At 38.0% G+C, this 12,702-nt stretch overlaps 1 protein-coding gene across 4 annotated transcripts in view; it reads right to left on the bottom strand.

Moving 5' to 3' along the window:
• Positions 1-6,518: 6,518 nt before the first annotated feature.
• Positions 6,519-12,702, bottom strand: part of LOC124396187 (protein mono-ADP-ribosyltransferase PARP6) — a 29,181-nt gene continuing 22,997 nt past the window's right edge. For all 4 annotated transcript variants that reach the window (XM_046865241.1, XM_046865243.1, XM_046865240.1 and 1 more), the window contains exons 22-23: positions 11,547-11,631; positions 6,519-10,260 (exon numbers count right to left, since the gene is read on the bottom strand). In XM_046865241.1, coding sequence (XP_046721197.1) covers positions 10,158-10,260; positions 11,547-11,631 — 188 coding nt within the window. In that variant the 3' untranslated portion in view covers positions 6,519-10,157. The remainder of the gene's footprint in view (positions 10,261-11,546; positions 11,632-12,702) is intronic.

The following is a 12,702-nucleotide window of genomic DNA, read 5'->3' as shown; positions in this document are numbered from 1 at the left end:
GCTCAGGAGAGAGGAAATGATAGTCAGGAGATGGTTTTCACCAGCTTTATCCTGCCACAGTCACTATTACTTTTGCTTTTACTGATCACTAAATAAAGAAACATACACCAAACAGGAATAACATTATGTCGACCTGCCTAATATTGTGTTGGTCTCCCTTTTGTTCCCAAACTGGAAATAACATCTTCAGCAATTTGAGCTACAGGAGCTCATCTGTTGAATCGGACCACACATGCCAGCCTTCACTCCCACATGCATCAATGAGCCTCGGGCGCCAATGACCATGTTCACCACTGTTCCTGACTTGGAGAACTTTTGATAGATTCTGACCACTGCAGACCAGGAACAGCCTACAAGAGCTGCAGTTTTGAAGATGCTCCGCCCCAGTCGTCTAGACATCACAATTTGTCAAACTCGCTCAAATCGTTACACCACTTTTCCTGCTTCTAAAACGTCAAATTAGAGGACAAAATGTTCACTTGCTGCCTAATAAATCCCACCCACTATCAGGTGTTTTAATACTGATTATTGTAGCAGACACCAACACAGAGAACCAAAATGTCAGACATGTTCTTTATTTCTGCATTCGCCCCTCCCCAATCCCCACAACACATGATAGTGCATCAGGCTGGTAATTGGCAGACAATTCGCATATCATGACATCAGGTGCCATGATCAGTGTTATTCAGTGTTATTCACGTCACCTGTCAATGTTATATATAAGTAAGAGATATGTTATAAAGTGCAAAGTCAGCAATGGTACAGTGTCCCTGGAACAGACAGGGGTAATGGTTCCCTATGGCCAAAAAGAGGCAGCTGGGTGGTATTGGAGTTTGAACCCATGGCATTTTTGATCAGTAACTCAGAACCTTTATTGTCCAAAAAGAAAATGACTTTATTTGTTTGATATGTAATGACACATTATAGCACAGGAAAATGTTTTCTACACCTTTTAGAAAGCTGGGATCAGAGCACAAAGTTAGCCATTATATATATCACCTCTGGAGCAATGAGGTTTCCGGATCTTGTTTAAGGGCTCAAACGTGGCAGCTTGACAGAGCTAGAACTTCACAGTAACTCAGTACAATTTGACTAAAACAAATTGGACGAAAAAATTTCTCCTCCCTAAATTTTCTTATAATCACATCTGAAAAAAATCTTAGTATGCGAAATGGCAAAAAATGTCATATCACGAAGCAAAACCTGATAGAGATTCAAGATTTAGTAGAAATTCTATTTGTAATCATTTTGATAAATTCAAATCATAGATACACATGAATCGGTTCTAAGAGTTCAGCGTTTGTCAAAAATAAATGCATTCTATCATGACAGCTTCCTGATAATGCCAAACTCATCTACATTCCCCTCAGCCCCAGCATGTCACATGATCTCAGTCATTCACACCTGTGTGTCCTTTCCACATCAGCATCATTATACAAGTCCTCAGTGTCTTATGTTCTTACATCACCGATCATCTGTATTTTCATTGCTTTGTAATCCATGTTAATGTCGTTGTTTTTAGGCCTTTTTTGTTTTATTAGCAATTTACTTAATCAAATCACCTCTACTTGCGTACGCCTTTGCATCCTTGACAGGCAGCTAGCGATTAGCAGTCAGCTAGTTTAAATGCCAGAGTTATTATCTTTGTGAGATCAAAGCAATCATGCTGGGTAACATTTGAGAGATTACACGACCGAGGCGCAAAAGAGCATTTTAGTATAAACATACTTCATATTAAAAAAGAAAGATTTCCATGATGGATTTTTCCTTTACAATAAAACTGTCATCCTGAAGTCCACAAGCTCCTGTTCTCTTTTCTCTTTAAAACAATTAATTCCTCTTTCTGCTGTGTACAATTTAAAAAAATAAAGGTAGTCAACATTTATGGCATTTGGCAGACAACCTGATCCAGAACAACATACAATTATCTCATTTTCAGTTCTTCCTGGGACCTTTGTTGCGAGTGTAATCTGGATTATCTAAAACAGAACTGACTCATGATTTACACCATCATTAGTAGCTGGAAGTGTGAATGATGGCCTTCTTCCTGCTTACATCTGCTGGGTTTTGCTTTCTGCTGAGGTTTCTTTTTCTTATCACCGTCGCACTTCTTAGCGGACATTAAGGCAGGCTGTATACTCTGAAAGATTGAAGAAAAACGTAAATCAACACAATGCTGCGTAATTAAAAAGAATTCTAGGACATAATGTACTGTACGATTGGCTTTAAGTGCGCTGCTGAAGCAGTACCAGATGAAGCTCTGTATTTTTAACACTGCCTCGTTATAATATATTGCACGATGTTACTTTAAAATATTACATTGCAGTTTTGTAATAGTGGTCTTGCAGCATCAGGGTTCCTTTTTTACCCTTTCGTGTCTATCCACATCAATATCCATGACAGTAATTAATTATTTTTATACCAGGATTGACAAGTACATAATCATTTATGCATCCCAGATAATGGTGTGAGAACATTGACGACATTGCAATGCTACACTTATAAAAATAAAAAATATATATGTATATATTTCATTAAAATGTATAAATATACTGTATATTCGGCTATAATATGGGGAGTTGATTGTACTCTTAAAGCACCCTGATCATAATATCATTGAAGAAACAAAGATTTTTCTTGTTGCAAGAAGTCAACAAACAATAACTGACATTAAAAGTGTATCTTAGCACATAAAAAGATTTTTGGGATTTGAATACAAATTTCATTTTCGCATTTTCACCTGAAAATCTAAATTTGTATCTTGAATTACTGATTGATGCAACACAAACAGAGTTTATTTAAAGCCTAGGTGTAAGAGAAGCGCTAAGGAAACACATCTAACACACACACACACACACACACACACACACACACACACACACACACACACACAAACAAAACTTAATCCATTGAAGTCTAAATGTCTTGGAATAAAAGTGTAACATATCATAATGTGCAAAAAATGAAGTTCTGTGAATGTTTTCTGGATGCACTGTATCTTATCATACACTATATGGACAAAAGTATTGGGACATGTGAATTTCTCAGCCATATGTGTGTTTTTTTACTGAACTGTTATCACAAAGCCAAAGCATTTGCATTAAAGATGCATTACATCTTCCTTGAACTAGGAGACCCAAACCTGTTCCAGCACGACAATAGTGCTGGAACAGTCAAAGATAGCTCCATTAAGATATACATTGGATGGGTTGGAGGGGAAGATCTTCTGCTATAGAGCTCTGATCTCAACCTTTTTGAACACCTCTGGTTTCCTCACCTCATCTACATCAGTACCTAACTTTACTAACAGCCTTGTGTCTGAAAAGCACAAATGTCCACAATCACACTTCAAAACTCTAGTGCAACAGCTTCCCAGAAGAGTGAAGGGAATTATATAAGAGTAAATTGGGACTAAATGTGGAATACGATGCTCAAAAATCCCATACTATACATGTGACCAGGTGTCCGCTAACGTTTAGCAATATTGTGTATCTCTGAACGGTTAAATGCTCTGCTCATTTTGCGCGAAAAAAAAAAAAATAGTAGAAAAATATCCAGAAAATTGTTTTTGCATTTGCCTGTGTAATATTTCTTTCTTTATTCATTTGTTTTTAAAATGTGCAATACTACTTTGTTAATTAAGTAGTACTTTGTTAATTGCATTTTATTTTTTTATATATTTTTTAAATGTGCCACTGGAAGCTTCTGTCACAAAAACAAATTCCTTGTAAGTGCAAACATACTGTATATACAATTGTGTGCCTTAGAATTTTTGGTAATTCGGTGGAAGAGTCAGGTGTCCCAATACTTTTGCCCATACGGTGTATGTATGAATAAGGACTGTAAGCTCTAATTGCCCAGTATTGAATCTTTATTTTTTGTACATCCAGAGCGAAGGCAGTAAACTCATTTTTTGGTTTGTTCAAATTATTTGCACAAATGAAAAGGCACACACACACACACACACACACACACACACACACAGTTCCTCTCTGTGTCTTTCTCTGAAGCTTGGCAGGACGACCCATCAGAGTGTCATTGTCCTTGAACAGACTCCCAAAAGAAGCGGATTGACAGCTGCCGGCTCGGCTGACAGATGGAAACGAGTGTGTTGGAGCGAATGTACAGTCGCTTAGTGAACATCAACACACTGCTAGTTTCTTCTGCCCCTCTCCCCTCTCTTCCCAATGGTTCTACGTTGGCTCCAAAACCATGAGAGGGAACCAGAGAGAATGTTATCACCATGAACTATGCATATGGAGAAATAGATGACATTGAGTAGGAAAAGAAGGATCGGGAGAATGAGAAAGAGGAGAAGGAGGAGGAGGAAGTGTGGATGGATGGATGGATGGATGGATGGATGGATGGATGGATGGATGGATGGATGGATGGATGGATGGATGGATGGATAAATGATGGGAAGAAAGACGAGTGGCAGCAGAGAATTCGCCTGGTGGGTGTGAAGTTTGCTGATGTGCAGATGTCATCTACGCTGTGAAGTGGAAATAATAAGGAATTAAGATTGTCTCTCAAGACAAGAGATTTCATGCAAATGGGATAAAAACAAGAAAGAGAGAAGAGAAGAGAAATATAGCCAAATTGTTTTCTCTCTCTCTCTCTCTCTCTCTCTCTCTCTCTCTCTCTCTCTCTCTCTCTCTCTCTCTTGGAAAAAAATGCAGAAATCCAATTATTGTTTTAAAAAAATATTATTATTAATTATTGATGAAAAGTATTGGTGAATGTTTGGTGCAGTATTGCTGTACATATAACATATAAACAAATGCAGTTAATATACATGAATTAAGATTAGTGCAGAATAAATGTCATTTTTCATAAAGGTAAGAAAAAAAAAACAATTATAGCAACTGGAAGAAATACAAGGGCAATTCTATCTGTGTTTATATCTCCTTCTAAAGATTATTAACATTTGTGTCACCAAAAGTTAGGATACATATTCATAGAACAAACAATAAAGACAGCAAAAAAAAAAGCTACAGAAATAAAGTGAAAATAAAAACTATTAGAAATGATAGAGTGTAAAATAAAGACAAGCTGTTTTACTAACAGGAAAATTAAATGACAGAAAATGTAATTAAAATAAGATATATGCATACCAGTAGAGAATGGTGTGTGTGTGTGTGTATATATATATATATGTTTAGGCTTAGCTTTATGGTCACAGATCAGGCATAGTATGACCACCTGCCTAATTTTGTGTTGGTCCCCTTTTGTTGCCAAAACAGTCGTGACCCGTCGATCATTAACAGCATGAACTTCTTCAGCAGTTCCAGAACATTCCACAAGAGCTGTAGTTTTTGGAGATGCTCTGACCCCGTCGTCTAGACGTCACAATTTGTCAAACTCGCTCAAATCCTTACGCTCGCCCACTTTTCTTGCTTCAAACATCAACTTTGAGAACAAAATGTTCACTTGCTGCCTAATAAATATATCCACAAACTAACAGGTGCCATGATGAAGAGATAATCAGTATTATTCACTTCACCAGCCATAATATTATAATCTCATAATGTCATGCCTGATCTGTGTATCTAAATGCTGGGTTTTTTAATTAATTAATAATCAATGAATTTTCTCCTTTTTGAAGAATTATAAATAAAAACCATTCATGGTCATTGATATCTTTTAGACCAGTATTTTAACAATAATCATACAATGAGAGCTGGAACTGATCCAATACCCAGGTTTTAATACATTTTGTACTGTAGCAATATCTTGACTGGTACTGGAACCATACCGTTGTACACAAAGACATAAATTTATTTTTAGGATTGATATTGTTTTTTTTAGAACCGCCATGTATTTGAATTTGTTTTTTTTTTTATTCCAGCTATGACGACTCTTGAATCCCGATACCACCAAGCTGCCACTGTTGGGGACTTAAGCAAAGTCCATAACCTTGTTTGTTTGTGAATGGAGTTAGAGGAACCCTATGGAAGATCTACACAAGAGGTTCTTAAGAGTTTAAGGGTAGAACGAGAACATTAGTGAGAATAATGGTAGCTCAGTGGTTAGGATATGAGACTTCTGATTGAAAGGTCATGAATTTAGCACTGTCAAGCTGCCATTGCTGAGCCCACGAGCATGGCATTTAAGTGTCAACTGCTCTGGTTGTATTAATCACATAATTGTAAGCCACTCTGGATAAATTGATTGAATGTGGATATGAAGTTATGTAGATGGAAAAGCGAGCTTGATAGGCTGCGGCTCCGGAGAAATCTGCATTATATATATATATATATATATATATATATATATATATATATATATATATATATATATATATATATATTACTTATAATATGACACTCCAGTACTCATGTTAGTTCTTACTCTCAGTGTTCTGTATTGTTTAAAGATTTATGATCACACTCTTGATGTCACCCAAATGAGGATGGGTTCCCCTTTTGAGTCTGGTTCCTCTTAAGGTTTCTTCCTCATAACATCTAAGGGAGTTTTTCCTTGCCACAGTCGCCACGGCTTGCTCATCAGGGATAAACACACACCATTCACCTTAACTGTTGATTTCCGTAAAGCTGCTTTGAGACAATGTCTGTTGTAAAAAGCGCTATAGAAAGAAACTGGACTTGACTTGACTTGACTTTTCAGTATCGGTTTTGAAAACATTGTATCATGGCTTGTTTTCTTTAATTCCGGTGAGTAGCATAAATCTCCACTTCACACCTAATAGCAACTAGACACTTCTTAGTAAATATATGACATAAACATAAATTATATCCATAACTGAAATAAAGCTGAGGATATAGTTTTTGTCTGTCATTATTTTCTCTTCACAGAGGGATCTTTAAACAAAACACAATCATGGTTGATTATTGATAGAGGAAGCGAAAAACCAGACCCGTGGTGTTTCGTTATACATCTGACCTTCTGCTGCAAAAAGGCAGCTTTCCAAAAGCTGTTATTACAAAAAAAAAAAAAAAAAAAAACTCGATTGAATTGCTTCTTTTGTGCCAAAAACAAAAGTAACTGTTTGTGGAGGCAAATAAAGGAAAAGCAAAAGGAAGCACAAGAAAGGGAGCATCACCATAGAGAGGGCAGGCCACGTGTTCTGACCTGGCAGCCTCACGTCAGCCCACTTTTATCTAACAAAACAAGCAGCCACTCTGTGTGTGTGTGTGTGTGTGTGTGTGTGTGTGTAACCTCACATACTATGCACATACACGAAAAAAAAAGGATGCATTTGAACAGCGCCAGAGCTCCCCCTAAAGGAACTGCGTGACAAAAGGAGATCTTTCAGTATGTTCCCAATGAATGAAAAAAGTAAGCGGTTTTGGAGGATATTCATAAAAGGTCAAGCCTCCATGTTCCGATCTCAGTAATCAATAAACCAGGAACTTAAAGAACATCTAGATAAGCTGTACAAGGGTGACGAAGGACATTGAATTCCACTAAAGACCACCTCTTCCTTCTTCTTTGGATAGGTTCAAGATAACATTCTTAAGATGCTTAGACAAAAGTATTGACTTTTCCAGCTATATGTGGAACTGCTAGCACACAGTTTGAGGCACACAATTGTATAAGACGTCTCTTTTTTTACCTTACATGAACTAGGAGACCCAAACCTGATACAGCAAGCTTCATGAATACATGCATTAGAAGCATTGCAGTGGAAGATCTTCAGTGGTCAACAATAGAGCTCTGACCTCAACCCTGTTGAAAATTCCGAGATGAATTTGGACGCTGACTGCACCCCAGGCCTCCTCACCTCACCTACATCAGTACCAGAATTAGAGCAAATCTCCACAATCACACTCCAACATCAAGTGGAACATCTTCCCAGAGGGTGAAGGTTATTATAAGAGCAAAGGGAGACTACATTTGAAATAGGATGATTAAAAAGCACATTAAAATCTGCTCAGGTGCCACAAACATTTTGTCCATATATTGTTTTTGTAAACGTGCTAGAATATAAATGATTTAAAACTAAATCCAGGCTTTATCTTATTGACAGTCAATGGATCAACACATAACTGCAGGAGTGTGAGAGACCACACTCTAAAAAGAGTCTGAGGTGATCGTATGTCTTATAAAATTGCAGGCGCAACAGTTAAAAAGCATTGATCGACAAAACAGGCCTCATTTTCCACACAGGTGTATTTCTAATGTTGTATTGTTGTATTGAAGGTCGCCCTCTACAGGAACACACAAAGGGAACGCCAACTTTTGTTAGACTGTAATGTCTGGTGTTTGCATCTCAGGACTAGCAACAAATTACTTCTGGTAATTTCATCAGGACCACCTGAGCCTAAAAAAACATAAACCCTAGAACCTTTTCAATATTCTTTCTGAGAAGAAAATGCCTACAAATTTCAATATGCCATGTCATTTAAAAATAAAATCTAAAATTTTTAAAACTCAGGAACACTGGGAATTATGGGACACGGGAATTCGAAGTAATATTCAATAAAAAAAACCCAACAAGACTCTATTCAGTCTTACATTTTTCTTTGAATACAAAAAAAAAAGAATTATCTACAATTGTGCACATAGCAACTTAATTTTTTCATTAGGTTACTGCTTTCGAATGCTTTTTTTTCTTTCCTTTTTTTTTTTTTTTATGCTGGAGCACCGGCACACAATAAAAGCAATAATAAAGCAGAACTGGACAGACATAAATGCACCCAGGAGCCTGTAAAGGAGACGAAAGACGGCTATCCTGTTTGTTCGTTTGCAGTTAACACAGAGATTTTATTTACAAACTGCTTGCATTCATTCAAATGCCTCAAACGGCGGCAAACATTCGTCAAGTCCGTAGTGTTCGTTCTCACGTTACACGGGTTTGTTTGAGTGATAACAGACTCCGAGCTTGTATGTGGAGAAACACGTGGTTCACGCTTGAAGAGCATTTTCAGAACTCACACCAAGCTGAAGGAATATATTTCAAAAGAACTCGAGCCGGAGGATTCGACGCCTCTCAGTTATACTGTATACTATGAAGAAACAGGGTTTGTGTCCATAACCAGTAGCTGTAAAGGAATGTTAAATGAGGTTTTGATTTCTTCGATTTATGTTAAATGACCTTGTCAGAGAGCTTTCCCCGCCCAGGACATAATGAAATTAGAGAACTCGGTGATTAGGAGGAATAGCTGTGAATATGAGCAATAATGAAATTCCGTTATTTAATTTGTCAAACCGAAGCGCCCGTGCTCCCGCTGATAAATTAACAGTAAACATCTTTCCAGCGCATGTGTATGTGTGTGTGTGTTCATGTTCATGATCGTGTTTCTGCCATGCTGTGCACCGGAGACAAAAGAAAAGGAAATTGATTTTACCAGAAGGAGTAGCTGAACAACAGCAGCCTCGGAGATAACCGCATCTTGGATATTAATACGCCATTACTCAAAGAATATGAAAGTAAACAGATCAAGAGCAGGATGTTTCTTTCTTTTTTTTTTCTTGTAAAAACGCAATAAGGGTGCAAGAAGATCTGGCGCTCTCGATCCCGAGACCTGAAATATATACTTTTTTAAAGATTCCGCCTGATAACTGTTTGGTGAATGAGAACGCTATAAACAGTAGAAGAGGTGTGATGGAGCGATACGGTTATTCAGCTCAGGACTGGACGGAAATGAAAGCGAGTGTCCGAGGATCGAAAGATAGGAGGCCATGGTGTGATTGGTGAGTTCACATCAGGTTGATGGACAGATTTAAGCATCCAATCAGGCATCTCGTCCGTCGTGATGGAAGGAGGTGGTATATAGATGCCACAAGTCATGAAGTTCTGTTCTTGCTTTAGCATTCGTTGGCAGTGAAACTGCCTTTGGGCACAGTGTGCCAAAAGTTGGGTCTTTATAGTGTGCCATATAAAATACTTCCACATAAAGTTTGCTTCGTACTTTCTTATCACTTCCTGCTACAGATGGAGGGAAAGGACGGGTCCGTACGACTCAGCAGCCTCGAAAGGGGACACGGGGAGAAGAGAGGGGACGCACATCCAAACCTTCTCATGAAAGTCCAGGAAAAGAAGAAGGAACAAAAGCAGAAGAGAAGCACAAGGGAGGACAGAGGGTGGATTGAAAGATTCGGCTCTCCTGCTTCTTCTCTCTGAGCAAAAGCTAAGGTGCTACAGCTGTGTTTCTGCAGCACCAAGTCCCTGGAGACAGCCCCGAGGTTCCCTCTCAGCCCGAGTAGATCTGAGTGCCAATCACACGCATGATCTCCTTCTGCACCTTGGGCTCCTGGGTGTTGATGTTAGCATCTCCCACCTGGCCATCTTCATATCTGAGAGAGAGACAGAAAGAGACAGGAAGAAAGAAGAACAGTGTCACAAACTTCCACTAGCTGCAGCCAGAACTTTTTAAGTTATAAAGTAGATAGAACAATAAAACATTCATTTATGGAATGCAATAAATCATTCATATATTAAAGACATAATATACACCGAACAGGCATGACATTATGACATTATAACATTATGAGCAGAGAAGTGTTAGTGGGTGGGATTTTTTAGGCAGCAAGTGAACATTTTGTCCTCAAAGTTGACATGTTGGAAGCAGGAAAAATAGTGTAAGGATTTGAGCGAGTTTGACAAATTGTGATGTCTAGACGACTGGGTCAGAACATCTCCAAAACTGCAGCTCTTGTGGGATGTTTCTGGTCTGCGGTGGTCAGAATCTATCAAAAGTGCTCCAAGGAAGGAACAGTGATAGCGACAGGGTCATGGCCGGCCGAGACTCATTGATACACGTGTAATAAAAAACAATAAAAACACCTGAGAGTTGAAATATCATGAGCACCAGGGTGTGTGATTTTGAGTATTGTTCTTTTTACAGTCAATTGGAGTTAGAACCAGGTGTTCCTCAGCAACTCATAAACTAGCTCAACATCTGAGATAATTAGAGATTCAACACCAACTCCTTCATGCCAAAGCCTTTACATTTTTAATGATGGAGAAACAGCAGATGAAGAGGTTGTTTTTCCTTAAAGTTAAATGTCTCCAAAATCTCATTGAAGTCAGATCCAACATTATACATATAACTGGTTATGAATCATTTACCAAACAATGTGGAGGGGTAGATTAGTGGTTAAGATGTTAGACTTTTGATCTGAAGGTCATGAGTTTGAATCCCACCACTAACGAGCTGTTACTGCTGGGCCCTTGAGCAAGGCCCTTGGCCATTAAATGGTGATGTATCTTATAATCATTCAAAAATAATAATTATTATATAATCATATATTATAAGACAATAATCTGGTTTGATACAAAATTAAATTTTTGGTCACTGCATGTTCATAGCCATGGTCCTGGACTAGTTTTCTGGCTCTGTTCTGCACACCTTAGCTGAGAAAAAAACAGATGTGTTCAAACCAAAAAAAAATTTAAACATGTTCATGTCATCAGTTATTCCAGGACTGGGGCTGGAACTCTAAACCAGAGATTCAGGATGTGCATGGATTCATGTTTGGTCCAACATCGCCCCCTGGTGCGAGAGCATAAAGCAACTCTACATGTTCAAAGAAAATTATACACACTAAACATCACACACACTCAGTTCCTGGGTACTTACACAAAGAAAAAGCGTGTGCACACGTGGTCTGAAACAGGACACACCCAGATGTTTCCGTGTTTCTGGAGGTCTTTGGATGTGATCACTGTAACAGATCATATTACAAATAATTAACGTCATACTCTTGCAGGATTTTCTATGTTTTAGTTAAACCATGGCGAAGAGAAGAACACAGTCATTATGCTCGAGTGCAAGCTTCTCTATCATCGTTTTTAAGAGCAGCTGCCTGAGATCATCTCGGTCTGTTCAAACACACAGACCCGGCACAATCTAGTATTGATACAATCTCACTATAAAGAAAGTAACTATGTTTACTGCATAAAACTCATCCGAGAGTATTTTTCCAGCCCTGTGCCTTCCCACCGCATTAACATATAAAAAAAATTATTCAAAAATCTAATTGAAATCAGCATGAAATTCATAATACCAATTTTTAGGGGATTTTTTTATGGGGAAAAAAATTCTGAGGGTGTTTTGGTAAGTGGTTGGACCTGGAAACAATCTGGACTAGTCATAAAAATCATGAAATCATCAAAGATCTGGACAAACGTTTGTGTGCTATCCCACATGTAATGTCCATTTACTCTTATAATAACCTCCACTCTTCAGGGGAAGATGTTCTACTAGATTTTGGAGATTTGTGCTCATTCTGCCACAAGAGTGTTAGTAAAGTCTTGTACTGATGTAGGTCACGTAAGGAGGCCTGGGGAGTTGTGTTCATAGCTCTATAGCAGGCCAATCAAGATCTTCCACTCCAACCCATGTAAACCAGATCTTCATGGAGCTGACTTTGTGAACAAGAGCATTGTCCAAGTGAAGGGAAAATGTAAGACGTCCTATAGTGTGTGCCTCCAACTTTATGGTTAACAGTTTGGAGAAAAAACACATTTGGCTATAAAAACATGACATTTCTATATTATATTGATATTATACTGCTGTTACTATGAAATATTCCAAATATTCATTGACTGATTTAATGTTACTACTAATGTTTTTTCATGACAGCACGTCCTAAAGTCTTTTATTCGTCTTCTACTACAGCAATTTGCCAAGCTTTTAATTTTTTAGATGTGTTTAATGATGTACGGACATCTGTGAAACACAGCCATAAACAGACAGCCCATCTCTTGCCTGTATTTTATACTCGTTTTCTTTA

Source organism: Silurus meridionalis, chromosome 13 (genome assembly GCF_014805685.1).
Source record: "Silurus meridionalis isolate SWU-2019-XX chromosome 13, ASM1480568v1, whole genome shotgun sequence".
Lineage (NCBI taxonomy): Eukaryota > Metazoa > Chordata > Actinopteri > Siluriformes > Siluridae > Silurus > Silurus meridionalis.
The sequence above is the reverse complement of the archived record's forward strand: the minus strand, read 5'-3'. Positions and strand labels throughout refer to the sequence as shown.